This window comes from Oncorhynchus clarkii, chromosome 1 (assembly GCF_045791955.1).
Source record: "Oncorhynchus clarkii lewisi isolate Uvic-CL-2024 chromosome 1, UVic_Ocla_1.0, whole genome shotgun sequence".
NCBI lineage: Eukaryota > Metazoa > Chordata > Actinopteri > Salmoniformes > Salmonidae > Oncorhynchus > Oncorhynchus clarkii.
This window is the reverse complement of record NC_092147.1, coordinates 88,601,853-88,625,082: the sequence shown is the minus strand read 5'-3', so window position 1 is coordinate 88,625,082 and position 23,230 is coordinate 88,601,853. Positions and strand designations below refer to the sequence as shown.

Here is a 23,230-nt window from a genome sequence, read left to right as displayed (position 1 = left end):
TTGAGGGGAAACTAACCAATGCTGATGCTCCAGATACTCAACTAGTCTAAAGAAGGCCAGTTTTATTGCTTCTTTAATCAGAACAACAGTTTTCAGCTGTGCTAACATAATTGCAAAATAGTTTTCTAATGATCAATTAGCCTTTTAAAATGATAAACTTGGATTAGCTAACACAACGTGCCATTGGAACACGAGAGATGGTTGATGATAATGGGCCTCTGTGCACCTATGTAGATATTCCATTAAAAAATCAGTCGTTTCCAGCTACAATAGTAATTTACAACATTAACACTGTATTTCTGTATTTCTGATCAATTTGATCTTATTTTATTTTAAAGGCATTTCCAAGTGACCTTAAACTTTTGAACGGTAGAGTGTGTGTCTGCTGTCTAATTGAATCCAACCTCAACAATCACACAATGTCACACATAGATGAATTAGCTTTAAAGTAACATTTAAAACTCCTATTATTACGAGTCAGTCTATCCATCATGTCTGCAAATATCCTGAGGGGAAAACAATCAATCACAGATCTGGAGCACAGTAAAAACCCTACGCCAGGCCAGGCTAGTAGAGCCCTGAGTCAGTGATGAATGAGGTAAAAGAATCCGCCATGCACCTTTTCACTTCTCAATTCTATGCCTGCACCTCTCTCTCTCTCTCTCCAGGAACAATGTCCAGGAGCCTTTGAGAATAGCCTGAGTCTCTCTGGGTGAAAGTGCCACAGTGGAAACCCAACCATTGTGCTAAGATTAAAGAGGACACGCACATACACACTACACGCACACACACACTACACACATGCACATACTACACACACACACACACACACACACACACACACTACACGCACGCACACACTACACAGATGCACATACTACACACACACACACACACACACACACACACACACACACACACACACACACACACACACACACACACACACACACACACACACACACACACACACACACACACACACACACACACCTCGTTCCAGGGCCGACATCTGAGACTGCATGTCTCTGTCCAGCGTGTGCCTAACACACAAATAACTAATAGGGCCACTAACCAGGACACAAAGAACTGAGAGGGCCACTAACCAGGACACAAAGAACTGAGAGGGCCACTAACCAGGACACAAAGAACTGAGAGGGCCACTAACCAGGACACAAAGAACTGAGTGGGCCACTAACCAGGACACAAAGAACTGAGAGGGCCACTAACCAGGACACAAAGAACTGAGAGGGCCACTAACCAGGACACAAAGAACTGAGTGGGCCACTAACCAGGACACAAAGAACTGAGAGGGCCACTAACCTGGACACAAAGAACTGAGAGGGCCACTAACCAGGACACAAATAACTGAGAGGGCCACTAACCAGGACACAAATAACTGAGACCACACTTCTAAGCCTAATGCCTAACCCTAACCTTAACCACACTGCTAACCATAATGCCTAACCCTAACCTTAACCACACTGCTAACCCTAATGCCTAACCCTAACCACACTGCTAACCCTAATGCGTAACACTAACCTTAACCACACTGCTAACCCTAATGCCTAATCCTAACCACACTGCTAACCCTAATGTTTAATCCTAACCATAACCACATGTCTAACCCTAATGCCTAATCCTAACCACACTGCTAACCCTAATGCCTAATCCTAACCATAACCACATGTCTAACCCTAATGCCTAATCCTAACCTCACTGCTAACCCTAATGCCTAATCCTAACCTTAACCACATGTCTAACTCTAATGCTTAATCCTAACCTTAACCACATGTCTAACCCAAACCTTAAACTTTTTGGTCTTTATGAATTTTGACAATATAGCCAATTTTGACTTTGCAGCTGGCCTATCTAAGGGGAAAAGGCTCAGTTCTGCCTCCAGGACAAGACTTGTGCCAATAAAGGTCAACCTGCAGAGACAGCACTTCCTCATCCCTCCATCTCTCACCTGGTCGTTTCATTACAAAGGAGTGACTCGAGGAACGGTAGGGGGAGTCATCTCTCACCTGGTCGTTTCATTACAAAGGAACAGTAGGTGGAGTCATCTCTCACCTGGTCGTTTCATTACAAAGGAACAGTAGGGGGAGTCATCTCTCACCTGGTCATTTCATTACAAAGGAGTGACTCGAGGAACGGTAGGGGGAGTCATCTCTCACCTGGTCGTTTCATTACAAAGGAACAGTAGGGGGAGTCATCTCTCACCTGGTCGTTTCATTACAAAGGAACAGTAGGGGGAGTCATCTTTCACCTGGTCATTTCATTACAAAGGAACAGTAGGGGGAGTCATCTCTCACCTGGTCATTTCATTACAAAGGAGTGACTCGAGGAACGGTAGGGGGAGTCATCTCTCACCTGGTCATTTCATTACAAAGGAACAGTAGGGGGAGTCATCTCTCACCTGGTCGTTTCATTACAAAGGAACAGTAGGGGGAGTCATCTCTCACCTGGTCGTTTCATTACAAAGGAGTGACTCGAGGAACGGTAGGGGGAGTCATCTCTCACCTGGTCATTTCATTACAAAGGAACAGTAGGGGGAGTCATCTCTCACCTGGTCGTTTCATTACAAAGGAGTGACTCGAGGAACGGTAGGGGGAGTCATCTCTCACCTGGTCATTTCATTACAAAGGAACAGTAGGGGGAGTCATCTCTCACCTGGTCATTTCATTACAAAGGAGTGACTCGAGGAACGGTAGGGGGAGTCATCTCTCACCTGGTCGTTTCATTACAAAGGAACAGTAGGGGGAGTCATCTCTCACCTGGTCGTTTCATTACAAAGGAACAGTAGGGGGAGTCATCTCTCACCTGGTCGTTTCATTACAAAGGAACAGTAGGGGGAGTCATCTCTCACCTGGTCGTTTCATTACAAAGGAACAGTAGGGGGAGTCATCTTTCACCTGGTCGTTTCATTACAAAGGAACAGTAGGGGGAGTCATCTTTCACCTGGTCATTTCATTACAAAGGAACAGTAGGGGGAGTCATCTTTCACCTGGTCGTTTCATTACAAAGGAACAGTAGGGGGAGTCATCTCTCACCTGGTCGTTTCATTACAAAGGAACAGTAGGGGGAGTCATCTCTCACCTGGTCATTTCATTACAAAGGAACAGTAGGGGGAGTCATCTCTCACCTGGTCGTTTCATTACAAAGGAGTGACTCGAGGAACGGTAGGGGGAGTCATCTCTCACCTGGTCGTTTCATTACAAAGGAGTGACTCGAGGAACAGTAGGGGGAGTCATCTCTCACCTGGTCGTTTCATTACAAAGGAGTGACTCGAGGAACAGTAGGGGGAGTCATCTCTCACCTGGTCGTTTCATTACAAAGGAACAGTAGGAGGAGTCATCTTTCACCTGGTCGTTTCATTACAAAGGAACAGTAGGAGGAGTCATCTTTCACCTGGTCATTTCATTACAAAGGAACAGTAGGGGGAGTCATCTTTCACCTGGTCGTTTCATTACAAAGGAGTGACTCGAGGAACAGTAGGGGGAGTCATCTCTCACCTGGTCGTTTCATTACAAAGGAGTGACTCGAGGAACAGTAGGGGGAGTCATCTCTCACCTGGTCGTTTCATTACAAAGGAGTGACTCGAGGAACAGTAGGGGGAGTCATCTCTCACCTGGTCGTTTCATTACAAAGGAGTGACTCGAGGAACGGTAGGGGGAGTCATCTCTCACCTGGTCATTTCATTACAAAGGAACAGTAGGGGGAGTCATCTCTCACCTGGTCATTTCATTACAAAGGAGTGACTCGAGGAACGGTAGGGGGAGTCATCTCTCACCTGGTCGTTTCATTACAAAGGAGTGACTCGAGGAACGGTAGGGGGAGTCATCTCTCACCTGGTCGTTTCATTACAAAGGAACAGTAGGGGGAGTCATCTCTCACCTGGTCATTTCATTACAAAGGAGTGACTCGAGGAACGGTAGGGGGAGTCATATTTTAAATGCTTACTTTGTCCTTTTCTTTCATTAGCCCATTTGTTAGATAATTACAGTATTTTAAAGGACAAAAACATAATCACAGAATGTTTGAAAGGGCAGTACACATCTTCACATCACTAATAGGTTTTACACATCTACACATCACTAATACTGTAGGTTTCCTTCTTAATAAGTCAATCAATACATTGAGCTCCTGAACCCCCTCCTCTCCCTCTGAGGTTGGCCAGCGGGGTCAAATCAACAGGGGACATTCACTCAGACAGTGCTGAGGACCCCCCCCCCCATAGGAAATAGTTGATCTGGCCGTTCGTTAAAAGCTAAAGTTCAGCCACCAGTAAAAGGGGAAAAGAGGGGATCTTGACCCCTGTACGGAAGGTTGACAAACTCCTTGCTTAATGATTGGAGGGTTGAATCCCTGGACAAAAGGTCTCCAGCCGAGCCTGGCCTGGCAGCACGATGGTTACGGAACACAGGGGTCAACCAAGCATTCCACTTCCAAAACATTCTGCAAGCCAAGGGGAAGAACAGGAGGGGAGGGGTGTTCCAAATTCCATACGACCCATCATTAATTCTAGTTCCCTCTTTACCCCTGTTATAACTATTGTCCTGGAAATGACACAACGAAAATCAGTTTGGACCACCCTTGGTTAACTTCATGGAGGGAAAGGGGGAAGGAAAGGTGGAGGGGACAGGAGGAGGGGAATAGAGGAGGGGAAAGGGGAGGGGAAATGAGGGGGGGAAAGGAGGATAAAGGGGGAGGGGAAAGGGGAGGGGAAAGGGGAGGGGAAAGGAAGATAAAGGGGGAGGGGAAAAGGGAGGGGAAAGGGGAGGGGAAATGAGGAGGGGAAAGGAGGATAAAGGGGGAGGGGAAAGGGGAGGGGAAAGGGGAGGGGAAAGGGGAGGGGAGAAAGGGGAGGGGAAAGGAGAAGTGGAAAAGAGGAGGGGAAAGAGGGAGGAGAAAGGGGGAAGAAACTAGCCCAAGGCTCATAAAACAGTCATTCTCCTGCCATGAAAGGCCGGGGCCGTCTTCTGCTTGAGTTGCTAGGTGTTATCTAAGAAGACAGGTGTATTGTCTGACACAGCTAGAAGCTCTGTAATCGTCATGGGGACAAGGCACAACGTTCTCACTAAGTAGAGGACTAATTGGCTTAAGTTTTAAGTAACGTTGCCGCGTTAGGATGGCACACCTTTCTTCAATCTCAGGCAAATAACTAGTCCTATAGCCTGAAGGTATATTCACTCTCCCTCTCCCAACATAGCTAATGAACCCCTCGGTCTCTTAATCAAATAAGATAACGCTTTTTTCTCCACGTAATAACCTATTAATTTAATTGGTCATAAAAGAATATAACACATCACTTACATTTAATTGACCTAGAAAGGAAAGTAACAATATTTAAATTAGACAAGCTACCTTGGAGGATTGTACAGTTGTGTCCCAAATGGCACCTTGTTCCCTACATAGTGCACTACCTTTAACCAGAGCCCTATGGGCCCTATGTCCCTACTCAAAAAGTAGTGCACACTATATAAGGAATAGGGTGCCATTTGGGACATATTCCCTATGATGAAGTCATAAAGCGGTGGCTCTCGGCTGTGCAGACTACATATTTCTGTCACCCTCCTCTTCCTCTCTTCCTGTCACCCTTCTCTCCCTCCTCTCCTCCTTCTCGCCTCGCTCTCCTCCTTCTCTCCCTCCTCTCCTCTTCTCCTCCTCCTTTTCCCCCTCCCTTCCTCTCCTCCTTCTCCCCTCCTCTCCTCCTTCTCCACTCTCCTCCTCACCCTCCTCTCCTCCTTCTCCCCTTCTCCCCTCCTCCTCTCCTCCTTCTCCCCCTCCTCTGCTCCTTCTCCCCCTCCTCCCCCTCCTCTCCTCCTTCTCCCCTCCTCACCCTCCTCTGTTCCTTCTCCTCCTCCTCCTCTCCCTCTCCTCTCCTTCTTCTCCCCCTCCTCTGCTCCTTCTCCCCCTCCTCTCCTCCTTCTCCCCCTCCTCTCCTCCAATTCTCCCTCCCTCCTTCTCTCCATCTACTCCTCTCTCTCTTTGCTCAGCCCGTCTCATGGAAGGTTCCTCTGGTGGCCCAATTATGGTGTGTGTGTGTGTGTGTGTGTGTATGCTCAAATTGAGGCTGTTTACAGCAATGTCTTCTGGGAAAGCTAGCAGCTGGTGGAAAAAGAGTCTGCATGGACCGTAGCAAGCCACCCCTCATGTTTACAAACACACACACACACACCACACACCACACATACACACACACACTCTTTACCCTGTTACATACTGTACCAACCAAGCCACCCCTCATGTTTACAAACACACACGCAAACACACACACTATTTACCCCTGTAACATACTGTACCAACCAAACCAACCCTTTACCCCTGTAACATATTGTACCAACCAAACCAACCCTTTACCCTGTAACATACAGATACTGTGCCAGCCAAACCAACCCTTTACCCTGTAACATAAAGATACTGTACCAACCAAACCAACCCTTTACCCTGTAACATACAGATACTGTACCAACCAAACCAACCCTTTACCCTGTAACATACTGTACCAACCAAACCAACCCTTTACCCTGTAACATACTGTACCAACCAAACCAACCCTTTACCCTGTAACATAATGTACCAGCCAAACCAACCCTTTACCCTGTAACATACAGATACTGTACCAACCAAACCAACCCTTTACCCCTGTAACATACAGATACTGTACCAGCAAAACCAACCCTTTACCCTGTAACATACTGTACCAACCAAACCAACCCTTTACCCTGTAACATACTGTACCAACCAAACCAACCCTTTACCCTGTAACATACTGTACCAACCAAATCAACTCTTTACCCTGTAACATACAGATACTGTACCAACCAAACCAACCCTTTACCCTGTAACATACTGTACCAGCCAAACCAACCCTTTACCCTGTAACATACAGATAAATACTGTACCAACCAAACCAACCCTTTACCCTGTAACATACAGATACTGTACCAGCCAAACCAACCCTTTACCCTGTAACATACTGTACCAACCAAACCAACCCTTTACCCTGTAACATACTGTACCAACCAAACCAACCCTTTACCCTGTAACATACTGTACCGACCAAACCAACCCTTTACCCTGTAACATACAGATACTGTACCAACCAAACCAACCCTTTACCCTGTAACATACAGATACTGTACCAACCAAACCAATCCTTTACCCCTGTAACATAAAGAAACTGTACCAGCCAAACCAACCCTTTACCCCTGTTACATACTGTACCAACCAAACCAACCCTTTACCCTGTAACATAAAGATACTGTACCAACCAAACCAACCCTTTACCCTGTAACATACAGATACTGTACCAACCAAACCAACCCTTTACCCCTGTAACATACATATACTGTACCAACCAAACCAACCCTTTACCCTGTAACATACGGTACCAACCAAACCAACCCTTTATTTACCCTGTAACATACTGTACAAACCAAACCAACCCTTTACCCTGTAACATACTGTACCAGCCAAACCAACCTTGTACCCTGTAACATAAAGATACTGTACCAGCCAAACCAACCCTTTACCCTGTAACATACTGTACCAACCAAACCAACCCTTTACCCTGTAACATACAGATACAGCACTATCTTTGTTTAGCTTGCGGCCAATGATGACAAGGGAGAAGGAGACGGGGGAATATTTTCACCGTGGCACCTCCCCACCCACCTACCCACAGGCGTTCATTCTACTCAGGGTTACCGGTCTTTATTTTAGTCAGCTGTAGAAGTCAGCTGCATTGGTCACAGTGCTCATGATGGCATATTCCATTTGGATCCAGTCAATTAGGCCGGGCTAAGCTGCATATCCTGCTGAGAACCTCCATCCTCCATCCTCCATCCTCCACTCTGCTGCATGCGTGCTCTGCATGCTCTGTATCTATAATGACCTGTATATCCACTCTGTATCTATAATGACCTGTATATCCACTCTGTATCTATAATGACCTGTATATCCACACACACACACACTGAAACAACGCTGGGTGTGTATATCCACTCCACTCTGTATCCACTCTGTATCCACTCTGTATCTATAATGACCTGTATATCCACACACACACACACTGAAACAACACTGGGTGTATATATCCACTCTGTATCTATAATGACCTGTATATCCACACACACACACTGAAACAACACTGGGTGTGTATATCCACTCTGTATCTATAATGACCTGTATATCCACACACACACACTGAAACAACGCTGGGTGTGTATATCCACTCTGTATCTATAATGACCTGTATATCCACTCTGTATCTATAATGACCTGTATATCCACTCTGTATCTATAATGACCTGTATATCCACTCTGTATCTATAATGACCTGTATATCCACTCTGTATCTATAATGACCTGTATATCCACTCTGTATCTATAATGACCTGTATATCCACTCTGTATCTATAATGACCTGTATATCCACACACACTGAAACAACACTGGGTGTATATATCCACTCTGTATCTATAATGACCTGTATATCCACACACACTGAAACAACACTGGGTGTGTATACCCACTCTGTATCTATAATGACCTGTATATCCACTCTGTATCTATAATGACCTGTATATCCACTCTGTATCTATAATGACCTGTATATCCACTCTGTATCCACTCTGTATCCACTCTGTATCTATAATGACCTGTATATCCACACACACTGAAACAACACTGGGTGTATATATCCACTCTGTATCTATAATGACCTGTATATCCACTCTGTATCTATAATGACCTGTATATCCACTCACCATAACTGGTGGCAGGTAGCCTTGTGGTTAAGAGTGTGACTGTTGGCCAGTAAGGTCGCTGGTTTGAATCCTGAGCTGTCTAGGTGAAAAAAAATTGTCGATGTGCCCCTGAGCAAGGCACTTAACCCTAGTCGCTCTGGATAAGAGTGTCGTCAAAAACGTGAAAATGTTCTGTGGTTGTCTATCTCTGTCTGACCAATAGGAACTAGATCCCTAGCATACTGTTTACTCCAGGTTATGAGGGTGTCTATCTCTGTCTGACCAATAGGAACTAGATCCCTAGCATACTGTTTACTCCAGGTTATGAGGGTGTCTATCTCTGTCTGACCAATAGGAACTAGATCCCTAGCATACTGTTTACTCCAGGTTATGAGGGTGTCTATCTCTGTCTGACCAATAGGAACTAGATCCCTAGCATACTGTTTACTCCAGGTTATGAGGGTGTCTATCTCTGTCTGACCAATAGGAACTAGATCCCTAGCATACTGTTTACTCCAGGTTATGAGGGTGTCTATCTCTGTCTGACCAATAGGAACTAGATCCCTAGCATACTGTTTACTCCAGGTTATGAGGGTGTCTATCTCTGTCTGACCAATAGGAACTAGATCCCTAGCATACTGTTTACTACAGGTTATGAGGGTGTCTATCTCTGTCTGACCAATAGGAACTAGATCCCTAGCATACTGTTTACTCCAGGTTATGAGGGTGTCTATCTCTGTCTGACCAATAGGAACTAGATCCCTAGCATACTGTTTACTCCAGGTTATGAGGGTGTCTATCTCCGTCTGACCAATAGGAACTAGATCCTTAGCATACTGTTTACTCCAGGTTATGAGGGTGTCTATCTCTGTCTGACCAATAGGAACTAGATCCCTAGCATACTGTTTACTCCAGGTTATGAGGGTGTCTATCTCTGTCTGACCAATAGGAACTAGATCCCTAGCATACTGTTTACTCCAGGTTATGAGGGTGTCTATCTCTCTCTGACCAATAGGAACTAGATCCCTAGCATACTGTTTACTCCAGGTTATGAGGGTGTCTATCTCTGTCTGACCAATAGGAACTAGATCCCTAGCATACTGTTTACTCCAGGTTATGAGGGTGTCTATCTCTGTCTGACCAATAGGAACTAGATCCCTAGCATACTGTTTACTCCAGGTTATGAGGGTGTCTATCTCTGTCTGACCAATAGGAACTAGATCCCTAGCATACTGTTTACTCCAGGTTATGAGGGTGTCTATCTCCGTCTGACCAATAGGAACTAGATCCCTAGCATACTGTTTACTCCAGGTTATGAGGGTGTCTATCTCTGTCTGACCAATAGGAACTAGATCCCTAGCATACTGTTTACTCCAGGTTATGAGGGTGTCTATCTCCGTCTGACCAATAGGAACTAGATCCCTAGCATACTGTTTACTCCAGGTTATGAGGGTGTCTATCTCTGTCTGACCAATAGGAACTAGATCCCTAGCATACTGTTTACTCCAGGTTATGAGGGTGTCTATCTCTGTCTGACCAATAGGAACTAGATCCTTAGCATACTGTTTACTCCAGGTCATGAGGGTGTCTATCTCTGTCTGACCAATAGGAACTAGATCCCTAGCATACTGTTTACTCCAGGTTATGAGGGTGTCTATCTCCGTCTGACCAATAGGAACTAGATCCTTAGCATGCTGTTTACTCCAGGTTATGAGGGTGTCTATCTCTGTCTGACCCAGAGGCAGCAGAGGGGAGAGTAACAGGGACTTACTAGCAACGTAGTCTGGCTGGTTTGGTTAGTTTATTCATGAGACTCTTACAGTCAGCCAGATTCATGACACTTGGAGACATGACTTTCCCTCTCTTTCCTCACACCGCTGCCGACTGCTTACACTCTTCCAATCAGTCTGTTGCTATGGTAACGGCCCACGTGCCTCCTCCCTCTCCTTCCTTCCCCCTCGTTTTTCCACCCCCCTCAGCCAGTACCTCATCTCATCTTCCCTTCAACCAGCACCCCGACCTCATCTCATGTCCTCCTCAACCAGCACCCCAACCTCATCTCATCTCCTCCTCAATCAGCACCCCAACCTCATCTCATCTCCCCTCAATCAGCACCCCAACCTCATCTCAACTCCTCCTCATCCAGCACCCCAACCTCATCTCATCTCCCCTCAAACAGCACCCCAACCTCATCTCATCTCCTCCTCAACCAGCACCCCAACCTCATCTCATCTCCCCCTCAACGAGCACCCCAACCTCATCTCTCCCTCAACCAGCACCCCAACCTCATCTCTCCCTCAACCAGCACCTCAACCTAATCTCCCCCTCAACCAGCCCCCCGACCTCATCTCATGTCCTCCTCAACCAGCACCCCAACCTCATCTCATCTCCTCCTCAACCAGCACCCCAACCTCATCTCATCTCCACCTCAAACAGCACCCCAACCTCATCTCCCCCTTAACCAGCACCCCAACCACATCTCATCTCCACCTCAACCAGCACCACAACCTCATCTCATCTCCCCCTCAACGAGCAGCCCAACCTCATCTCTCCCTCTACCAGCACCCCAACCTCATCTCCTCTCAACCAGCACCCAAATCTCATCTCATATCCCCCTCAACCAGCACCCCGACCTCATCTCATCTCCACCTCAACCAGCACACCAACCTCATCTCCTTCTCAACCTGCACCCCAACCTCATCTCATCTCCACCTCAACCAGCACCCCAACCTCATCTCCTCCTCAACCAGCACCCCAACCTCATCTCCTTCTCAACCAGCACCCCAACCTCATCTCATCTCCACCTCAAACAGCACCCCAACCTCATCTCCCCCTTAACCAGCACCCCAACCTCATCTCATCTCCTCCTCAACCAGCACCACAACCTCATCTCATATCCCCCTCAACCAGCACCCCAACCTCATCTCTCCCTCAACCAGCACCCCAACCTCATCTCCTCTCAACCAGCACCCCAATCTCATCTCATATCCCCCTCAACCAGCACCCCGACCTCATCTCATCTCCACCTCAACCAGCACCACAACCTCATCTCCTTCTCAACCTGCACCCCAACCTCATCTCATCTCCACCTCAACCAGCACCCCAACCTCATCTCCTCCTCAACCAGCACCCCAATCTCATCTCCTTCTCAACCAGCACCCCAACCTCATCTCATCTCCACCTCAAACAGCACCCCAACCTCCTCTCGCCCTTAACCAGCACCCCAACCTCATCTCATCTCCTCCTCAACCAGCACCACAACCTCATCTCATATCCCCCTCAACCAGCACCCCGACCTCATCTCATCTCTACCTCAACCAGCACCCTAACCTCATCTCCCCTCAACCAGCACCCCAACCTCATATCCCCCTCAACCAGGTCCCCAACCTAATCTCCCCCTCAACAGGCCCCCCATCCTCATCTCATGTCCTCCTCAACCAGCACCCCAACCTCATCTCATCTCCTCCTCAACCAGCACCCCAACCTCATTTCATCTCCTCCTTAACCAGCACCCCAACCTCATCTCCTCTCCCCTCAACCAGCACCCCGACCTCATCTCATCTCCCCCTCAATCAGCACCCCGATATCATCTCATCTCCTCCTCAATCAGCACCCCGACCTCATCTCATCTCCTCCTCAACCAGCAACCCAACCTCATCTCATCTCCTCCTCAACCAGCACCCCAACCTCATGTCTCCCCTGCCCCTTGTTCTCTACCTCCTTTGCTTTCCACTCTCTCTCTCTCTCTCTCTCTCTCTCTCTCTCTCTCTCTCTCTCTCTCTCTCTCTCTCTCTCTCTCTCTCTCTCTCTCTCTCTCTCTCTCTCTCTCTCTCTCTCTCTCTCTCTCTCTCTCTCTCTCTCTCTCTCTCATTCACCTTCCCTATGTTTTCCTCTGCCGATATGACAGTGTATTGTGTGCTGGTTAGTTATGTGATTGATGGCTGTGTTGTGTGGGAGTGGGGAAGACAGGAGCAGCCTAACACACACACGCACGCACGCACACGCACGCACACACAGTCCCCGACATGCCACAGATCAAAGAGACCAATCACCAGACAAAGGGAGGGAGGGATGGATGGAAGGGGTGTATGGATGGAGGGAGGGATGGAGGGGGGAGGAAGAGGGAGAGGGGAGGGAGAAAGAGAGTGGGGAGGGAGGGACAGTGGAGGGACAGGGGGAGTGAGGAACAGGGGAGGGAGGGAGGGACAGTGGAGGGACAGGGGGTAGGAGGGGGGATGGAGGGAATGAGGGAGGGCGGGGGGGGTGAGGGAGGAACAGGGTAGGGAGGGAGGGAGGATGGGGATGGGAGGGAGGATGGGGGAGGGAGGATGGGGATGGGAGGGAGGATGGGGGGAGGGAGGATAGGACAGGCAACCAGGAAGGAGAAATCTCAATCCTGATGAAGTATGGAGCCAACTATGAGACAGAACATTATCTGGCAAAACTAAAAAAACAATTGCCTCAGAACAAGTCGACCAATGTCCACCTATAATGAAATGGTAAGACTGTGTTTGTACTTACTTCCCCATATGACGAGCGATTGATTGACAGGTGAAAGACTACATGTAGTGCCACTGTCCCTCCATGCCCATGTTCATCCCCATGCCACTCATCGCTCCTATTGGAGAGGGGAACAAGAACAACAAGGTTTTTTTATTTTATTTTTTTATTTCACCTTTATTTAACCAGGTAGGCTAGTTGAGAACACCTTTATTTAACCAGGTAGGCTAGTTGAGAACACCTTTATTTAACCAGGTGGGCCAGTTGAGAACACCTTTATTTAACCAGGTAGGCTAGTTGAGAACACCTTTATTTAACCAGGTAGGCTAGTGGAGAACACCTTTATTTAACCAGGTAGGCTAGTTGAGAACAAGTTCTCATTTGCAACTGCGACCTGGCCAAGATAAGGCATAGCAGTGTGAACAGACAACACAGAGTTACACATGGAGTAAACAATTAACAAGTCAATAACACAGTAGAGTAGTAGGTTGTTGAGATGAGATGAGATGGAAAGCCCAGTACCATTAAGCCATATTAGCATAGCCATGACATCAGTCAAAAACACCTCACAACGTGACATGGTACCAAGAACAAGACAGAACGAGCTGAAACCTGATGCCTACGAGCTGCAGGTCACATCGATGCGCGTGCTGATGTTATCAGCCAACCTGTCTATAGGACAACCCAAATGAAAGGAGACCTTTGGTCTAGCTCCTCTATAGGTGACAGGGCCAAAGAAGTAGAGGAGGAAGGGCTAGAGACCAGCACAGTGTACAGAGGAACAGGGGAGAGAGAGACGGGGAGAGAGAGAGAGATGGCGAGAGAGAGACAGAGAGAGAGAGAGAGAGAGAGAGAGAGGGAGGCTTAATGGCATAATTTGGTGATTAGGCCCAATGGCGTGAGACAGAGAAAGACTGAGAAGGATGGAGAGACAGAGGAGTTGCTATGTGAGAAACTTCACCTGTACTACTGTAAGAGGTGGTGGTGTGTGTGTTTTTAGGACACCCTGGGAATTGTCTACACCAAGGACTTGTGGGAAGGCAGGCATTTTTATGGCAGACCAGACCAGACGAAACCATAGAACAGACGAGAGAGAGAGAGAGAGAGAGAGAGAGAGAGAGAGAGAGAGAGAGAGAGAGGAGGAGGGAGAGAGAGAAGAGGAGGGAGAGAGAGAGAGAGAGAGAAGAGGAGGGAGAGAGAGAGAGAGAAAGAGAGAGAGAGAGAGAGAGAGAGAGAGAGAGAGAGAGAGAGCGAGAGAAGAGGAGGGAGAGAGAGAGAGAGAAAAGGAGGGAGAGAGAGAGAGAGAAAGAGAGAGAGAGAGAGAGAGAGAGGAGGGAGACAGAGACAGAATGAAAAGACAGACAAAGCAAAGAAAGAAAGATGAAAGAGAGAGACAGACAGACAGACAGACACGCCGAGGGAGGGTCTTACCAGGTGGTCTGATTCCCATGTGCTGCTGCCCGTCCATCACGAAGCCCCCCATGGGTTGTCCATCTGGGGTGTAGGGGGCTCCTTGACTTACTGTGGGGGGGGGGGGGGGGGGGGGCATTGGTCAATTAGTGCTATTAATTAAGACTCAGTGGCTCTAGCTGAAATCATCTTTTGGTCTGTTGGGTGCATAAGGCCTGGGATGGTACTGCCTTGCCTTGCTTTGCCTTTCACCCTTTACCCAGCAGCCTCTCAGAAACGCAGCGCTATCAGGACGACACTAAATAATACAACCAGAGCCCACATCTGTTCTAAGGAAGCTGATTCTACATTTATAAATATCATTACTGCAACTAAAATAGAAAGTGAACTAATGTCCATGTCTCAGGTCAGCGGATCTACATATCGGAAGGGATCTTTCCAACAACTCTTCTGAACAAGATCACTGAAAAATAAGAAACTAGAAAAATAAGATATTTAAATAACTATAAAATACTGTAATACTAGTTTAATATAAATATGTGTATACATGTGTTTAAATATAAACAAGATATTTAGCAAAGCTCACCACAATGCTTTATCAGAGACATAGGGCTAGAAAAGGCAGCAGGCAGCACCTGGTAGATGAGCTAAACAGGTAACTGGAGAACGACCCGTTCTCTCTCCCCTTGTCCTGCTCTCCCATAGAAACCCACTTACCTCTGATACAAGCTGTTTGGGGGTCAGTCAAGCAAAAACAAGAGCTCAGGCCCAGTGAATGTCTTTGAACTCTACTGAGCTCCTAATGCCACCCTGACCTCTGACCCCTATTACAGGTAATAAACTTTACAGCAGTCCAACCCAAGCCCATGCACCAGGGACCCAACACTCACTCACAGCAGCCGCAAGAAGGGGAGGTTTGGGGGGGTAGGGCGCGGGGGGTTGTGGGGTAACGAGAGGGGGGTAGCTGGAGCTGGGAACCCAAACAAAAGTCACCTCCCAAAACACTGAAACTGAAATTTGTCAATGCCTCTGTGTTTTGGTTTGGTGGAGTTTGGGGGTTTGGTTTTAAAAAAAATTGGGGGGGAAGGGGTGTGTTTATTTGGACAAACTTTGTTGAGGACACAGCTAGGGTTGTTTAAAACAACAACAGACAACAACAACCCATTCTTCGTGAATATTAACCCAATATTTATTATTATTATTAACCAATCATGTTGTTATTATTTAATCGTGTTTTAATAGTTTTACATCATGAAATCGTTCCTGGCATAAATGAGGGACTCAACATGTCAGAGTTACTGTATTAGTGCTGAGCTTCAATTCAACTAAACTCAATTAAAGAACGTTTATTTAGGATGACTGTCTAAAGGCTTGTTTTAGTATGTGGTCAGTCACTCCTTATCGACACCGCGATGGGTTTGGTTGCTTGTTTTAGGGGGGGGTGGGTAGGGGTCCAGTATTTACCGGCCGAGGAAGCTCCAGGAAAGGGAGAGGGACCGGGTGCATGGCTTGTGGAGGCCTTTCGCCTGCGAGACTTGAATACAGTAACTATGGGAGACTTGCCTGCACGGTTCGACTGGTCGATCATGGGCTGAACTATTCTCCTTCTGGCATTGATGAACCTGTAGGACACAAGGAGAGAGAGAGAGGGGGAGAGGGGAGGGAAGGAGAGAGGGAGAAGGAGAGGAGAGGGAAGGAGAAAGGGAGAAGGAGAGGGGAGGGAAGGAGAGAGAGAGAGGGGGAGAGGGGAGGGAAGGAGAGAGGGGGAAGGAGAGGAGAGGGAAGGAGAGAGGGAGGGGGAGAGGGGAGGGAAGGAGAGAGGGAGAAGGAGAGGGGAGGGAAAGAGAGAGGGAGAAGGAGAGGAGAGGGAAGGAGAGAGGGAGGGGGAGGGGAGGGAAGGAGAGAGGGAGGGGGAGAAGGAGAGGAGAGGGAAGGAGAGAGAGAGGGGGAGAGGGGAGGGAAGGAGAGAGGGGGAAGGAGAGGAGAGGGAAGGAGAGAGGGAGGGGGAGAGGGGAGGGAAGGAGAGAGGGAGAAGGAGAGGGGAGGGAAAGAGAGAGGGAGAAGGAGAGGAGAGGGAAGGAGAGAGGGAGGGGGAGAGGGGAGGGAAGGAGAGAGGGAGGGGGAGAGGAGAGGGAAGGAGAGAGGGAGAAGGAGAGGAGAGGGAAGGAGAGAGGGAGAAGGAGAGGAGAGGGAAGGAGAGAGAGAGAGGGGGAGAGGGGAGGGAAAGAGAGAGGGAGAAGGAGAGGGGAGGGAAGGAGAGAGGGAGAAGGAGAGGGGAGGGAAGGAGAGAGAGAGAGAGGGAGAGGGGAGGGGAGGAGAGAGGGAGAAGGAGAGGAGAGGGAAGGAGAGAGAGAGGGGGGGAGAGGGGAGGGAAAGAGAGAGGGAGAAGGAGAGGGGAGGGAAGGAGAGAGAGAGGGGGGAGAGGGGAGGGAAGGAGAGAGAGAGAGGGGGAGAGGGGAGGGAAAGAGAGAGGGAGAAGGAGAGGGTAGGGAAGGAGAGAGGGAGAAGGAGAGAAAGAGAGAAACATGGTTATAATATTTTGAAGAAAGATCCAAAATTCGGCAGGTCTCGATCATCACAAAGAAAAATAGCAAAAATCTACATTTAAAAGTTTGATATACAGCTACAAAAAATACACTGTCAAAACCAGCCTCTCCTCAGATTATATCAACTAGCCATGACAGCCTCTCCTCAGATTATATCAACTAGCCATGACAGCCTCTCCTCAGATTATATCAACTAGCCATGACAGCCTCTCCTCAGATTATATCAACTAGCCTTGACAGCCTCTCCTCAGATTATATCAACTAGCCATGACAGCCTCTTCTCAGATTATATCAGCCTCTCCTCAGATTATATCAGCCTCTCCTCAGATTATATCAACCTCTACTCAGATTATATCAGCCTCTCATCAGATTATATCAACCTCTCCTCAGATTATATCAGCCTCTCCTCAGATTATATTAGGTAGCCATGACAGCCTCTCCTCAGATTATATCAGGTAGCCATGATAGCCTCTCCTCAGATTATATCAACTAGCCATGACAGCATCTCCTCAGATTATATCAACTAGCCATGACAGCCTCTCCTCAGATTATATCAGCTAGCATTGACAGCTTCTCCTCAGATTATAATAGCTAGCCTTGACAGCCTCTCCTCAAATTATATCAACTAGCCATGACAGCCTCTCCTCAGATTATATCAACTAGCCATGACAGCCTCTCCTCAAATTATATCAACTAGCCATGACAGCCTCTCCTCAGATTATATCAACTAGCCATGACAGCCTCTCCTCAGATTATATCAGCTAGCCATGACAGCCTCTCCTCAGATTATATCAACTAGCCATGACAGCCTATCCTCAGATTATATCAGCTAACCATGACAGCCTCTCCTCAGATTATATCAGCTAATGCATTTAGTTAATGCATTTCTCTCCTGTCTGAAAGAGATGTTCCATCTAATGCTGAGATCAACTCACAAGTTTGGAGTCTAATGCTGAGATCAACTCACGAGTTGGGAGTCTAATGCTGAGATCAACTCACGAGTTGGGAGTCTAATGCTGAGATCAACTCACGAGTTGGGAGTCTAATGCTGAGAACAACACACAAGTTGTGAGTCCTGATTTTTGAACACAGTTGGCAAAGAATCAGAAAAATGCCACCTTGTCATTGGATAGTAACGCTAAAGCTAACCCTGACAGTACATCCTAACACTAACCCTGACAGTACATCCTAACCCTAGCCCTGACAGTACATCCTAACCCTGATAGTACATCCTATCCCTAACCCTGACAGTACATCCTAACCCTGACAGTACATCCTAACCCTAACCCTAACCCTGACAGTGCATCCTAATCCTAACCCTGACAGTACATCCTAACCCTAACCCTAACCCTGACAGTACATCCTAACCCTGACAGTACATCATATCCCTAACCCTGACGGTACATCCTAACCCTAACCCTGACAGTACATCCTAACCCTAAACCTGACAGTACATCCTAACCCTAATCCTGACAATACATCCTAACCCTAACCCTGACAGTACATCCTAACCCTGACAGTACATCCTAACCCTAACCCTAACAGTACATCCTAACCCTAAACCTGACAGTACATCCTAACCCTAACCCTGGCAATACATCCTAACCCTAACCCTGACAGTACACCCTAACCCTAACCCTGGCAATACATCCTAATCCTAACCCTGACAGTACATCCTAACCCTAACCCTGACAGTACACCCTAACCCTAACGCTGGCAATACACCCTAACCCTAACCCTGGCAAAACATCCTAACCCTAACAATGACAATACATCCTAACCCTGACAGTACATCCTAACCCTAACCCTGACAGTATATCCTAACCCTAACCCTGACAGTATATCCTAACCCTAACAGTACACCCACTCACCCTGTGGCCCCCATGAAGCACATGGTCACTCTGCTCCCACTCTCACACGCACGCACGCGCACACACACACACACACACACACACACACACACACACACACACACACACACACACACACACACACACACACACACACACACACACACACACGCACACACGCACACACGCACACACACACACACCACCCTTACTCAGCTCAGCCTAAACCCTTGTTAACTGCCCCTGTGACCTATGCTGACCTTTAGGAGTGAAGGATCATGGGGGTTGTAACTTGATTTATGCCCCTGTTGTTGGCACCACTGGACACTTCCATTTCATCTCCAGTTTTAAGGAAAAGACCACAAAACTATTTTTAAATACACAATGAAAAAGGAACTAGTGGTGGGGGATAGAGGTGACTACAGAGTGGTAGATGTGACTACAGAGTGGTAGAGGTGACTACAGAGTGGTAGAGGTGACTACAGAGTGGTAGAGATGACTACATAGTGGTAGAGGTGACTACAGAGTGGTAGAGGTGACTACAGAGTGGTAGAGGTGACTACAGACTGGTAGAGGTGGGGGATAGAGGTGACTACAGAGTGGTAGAGGTGACTACAGAGTGGTAGAGGTGGGCGATAGAGGTGACTACAGAGTGGTAGAGGTGACTACAGAGTGGTAGAGGTGACTACAGAGTGGTAGAGGTGGGGGATAGAGGTGACTACAGAGTGGTAGAGGTGACTACAGAGTGGTAGAGGTGACTACAGAGTGGTAGAGGTGACTACAGAGTGGTAGAGGTGGGCGATAGAGGTGACTACAGAGTGGTAGAGGTGACTACAGAGTGGTAGAGGTGACTACAGAGTGGTAGAGGTGACTACAGAGTGGTAGAGGTGGGGGATAGAGGTGACTACAGAGTGGTAGAGGTGACTACAGAGTGGTAGAGGTGGGCGATAGAGATGACTACAGAGTGGTAGAGGTGACTACAGAGTGGGACAGGTGACTACAGAGTGGTAGAGGTGACTACAGAGTGGTAGAGGTGGGGGATAGAGGTGACTACAGAGTGGTAGAGGTGACTACAGAGCGGTAGAGGTGACTACAGAGTGGTAGAGGTGACTACAGAGTGGTAGAGGTGACTACAGAGTGGTAGAGGTGACCACAGGGTGGCAGAGGTGACTACAGAGTGGTAGAGGTGACTACAGAGTGGTAGAGGTGGGGGATAGAGGTGACTACAGAGTGGTAGAGGTGACTACAGAGTGGTAGAGGTGACTACAGAGTGGTAGAGGTGACTACAGAGTGGTAGAGGTGACCACAGGGTGGCAGAGGTGACTACAGAGTGGTAGAGGTGACCACAGGGTGGCAGAGGTGACTACAGAGTGGTAGAGGTGACCACAGGTTGGTAGAGGTGACTACAGAGTGGTAGAGGTGACCACAGGGTGGCAGAGGTGACTACAGAGTGGTAGAGGTGACTACAGAGTGGTAGAGGTGACTACAGGGTGGTAGAGGTGACTACAGAGTGGTAGAGGTGACTACAGAGTGGTAGAGGTGGGGGATAGAGGTGACTACAGAGTGGTAGAGGTGACTACAGGGTGGTAAAGGTGACTACAGAGTGGTAGAGGTGACAACAGAGTGGTAGAGAAGGGGGATAGAGGTGACTACAGAGTGGTAGAGGTGACTACAGAGTGGTAGAGGTGACTACAGAGTGGTAGAGGTGACAACAGAGTGGTAGAGAAGGGGGATAGAGGTGACTACAGAGTGGTAGAGGTGACTACAGAGTGGTAGAGGTGACTACAGAGTGGTAGAGGTGACTACAGAGTGGTAGAGGTGGGGGGTAGAGGTGACTACAGAGTGGTAGAGGTGACTACAGAGTGGTAGAGGTGACTACAGAGTGGTAGAGGTGGGCGATAGAGGTGACTACAGAGTGGTAGAGATGACTACAGAGTGGTAGAGGTGACTACAGAGTGGTAGAGGTGACTACAGAGTGGTAGAGGTGACTACAGAGTGGTAGAGGTGACTACAGAGTGGTAGAGGTGGGGGGTAGAGGTGACTACAGAGTGGCAGAGGTGACTACAGAGTGGTAGAGGTGACTACAGAGTGGTAGAGGTGACTACAGAGTGGTAGAGATGACTACAGAGTGGTAGAGGTGGCTACATAGTGGTAGAGGTGACTACAGAGTGGTAGAGGTGGGGGTTGGAGGTGACTACAGAGTGGTAGAGTTGACTACAGAGTGGTAGAGGTGACTACAGAGTGGTAGAGGTGACTACAGAGTGGTAGAGGTGACTACAGAGTGGTAGAGGTGGGCAATATAGGTGACTACAGAGTGGTAGAGGTGACTACAGAGTGGTAGAGGTGACTACATAGTGGTAGAGGTGACTACAGAGTGGTAGAGGTGGGGGTTGGAGGTGACTACAGAGTGGTAGAGGTGACTACAGAGTGGTAGAGGTGACTACAGAGTGGTAGAGGTGACTACAGAGTGGTAGAGATGACTACAGAGTGGTAGAGGTGGGCGATAGAGGTGACTACAGAGTGGTAGAGGTGACTACAGAGTGGTAGAGGTGACTACAGAGTGGTAGAGGTGACTACATAGTGGTAGAGGTGACTACAGAGTGGTAGAGGTGGGGGTTGGAGATGACTACAGAGTGGTAGAGGTGACTACAGAGTGGTTGAGGTGACTACATGCAGAGTGGTAGAGATGACTACAGAGTGCTAGAGGTGACTACAGAGTGGTAGAGGTGGGCGATAGACGTGACTACAGAGTGGTAGAGGTGACTACAGAGTGGAAGAGGTGACTACAGAGTGGTAGAGGTGACTACATAGTGGTAGAGGTGACTACAGAGTGGTAGAGGTGGGGGTTGGAGGTGACTACAGAGTGGTAGAGGTGACTACAGAGTGGTAGAGGTGACTACATAGTGGTAGAGGTGACTACAGAGTGGTAGAGGTGACTACAGAGTGGTAGACGTGACTACAGAGTGGTAGAGGTGACTACAGAGTTGTAGAGGTGACTACAGAGTTGTAGAGGTGACTACAGAGTGGTAGAGGTGGGGGGTAGAGGTGACTACAGAGTGGTAGAGTTGACTACAGAGTGGTAGAGGTGACTACAGAGTGGTAGAGGTGACTACAGAGTGGTAGAGGTGGGGGGTAGAGGTGACTACAGAGTGGTAGAGGTGACTACAGAGTGGTTGAGGTGACTACATACAGAGTGGTAGAGATGACTACAGAGTGGTAGAGGTGACTACAGAGTGGTAGAGGTGGGCGATAGAGGTGACTACAGAGTGGTAGAGATGACTACATAGTGGTAGAGGTGGGGGTTGGAGGTGACTACAGAGTGGTAGAGTTGACTACAGAGTGGTAGAGGTGACTACAGAGTGGTAGAGGTGACTACAGAGTGGTACAGGTGACTACAGAGTGGTAGAGGTGGGCGATAGAGGTGACTACAGAGTGGTAGAGGTGACTACAGAGTGGTAGAGGTGACTACAGAGTGGTAGAGGTGACTACATAGTGGTAGAGGTGACTACAGAGTGGTAGAGGTGGGGGTTGGAGGTGACTACAGAGTGGTAAAGGTGACTACAGAGTGGTAGAGGTGACTACAGAGTGGTAGAGGTGACTACAGATTGGTAGAGGTGACTACAGAGTGGTAAAGGTGACTACAGAGTGGTAGAGGTGACTACAGAGTGGTAGAGGTGACTACAGAGTGGTAGAGGTGACTACAGAGTGGTAGAGATGACTACAGAGTGGTAGAGGTGGGCGATATAGGTGACTACAGAGTGGTAGAGGTGACTACAGAGTGGTAGAGGTGACTACAGAGTGGTAGAGGTGACTACATAGTGGTAGAGGTGACTACAGAGTGGTAGAGGTGGGGGTTGGAGGTGACTACAGAGTGGTAGAGGTGACTACAGAGTGGTTGAGGTGACTACATACAGAGTGGTAGAGATGACTACAGAGTGGTAGAGGTGACTACAGAGTGGTAGAGGTGGGCGATAGACGTGACTACAGAGTGGTAGAGGTGACTACAGAGTGGTAGAGGTGACTACAGAGTGGTAGAGGTGACTACATAGTGGTAGAGGTGACTACAGAGTGGTAGAGGTGACTACAGAGTGGTGGAGGTGACTACATAGTGGTAGAGGTGACTACAGAGTGGTAGAGGTGACTACAGAGTGGTAGAGGTGACTACAGAGTG

At 48.1% G+C, this 23,230-nt stretch overlaps 1 protein-coding gene across 4 annotated transcripts in view; it reads right to left on the bottom strand.

Moving 5' to 3' along the window:
• The window catches only part of LOC139413726 (homeobox protein Meis1), a 171,696-nt gene that overhangs the window by 4,974 nt on the left and 143,492 nt on the right, over nucleotides 1-23,230 (bottom strand). For 2 of the 4 annotated variants that reach the window (XM_071161444.1, XM_071161453.1), the window contains exons 10-12: nucleotides 16,227-16,285; nucleotides 14,685-14,774; nucleotides 13,275-13,371 (exon numbers count right to left, since the gene is read on the bottom strand). In XM_071161444.1, coding sequence (XP_071017545.1) covers nucleotides 13,313-13,371; nucleotides 14,685-14,774; nucleotides 16,227-16,285 — 208 coding nt within the window. In that variant the 3' untranslated portion in view covers nucleotides 13,275-13,312. Of the gene's footprint in view, nucleotides 1-13,274; nucleotides 13,372-14,684; nucleotides 14,775-16,127; nucleotides 16,286-23,230 lie in introns of all 4 variants that reach the window. The other 2 variants (XM_071161432.1, XM_071161425.1) reach the window with 1 other exon arrangement.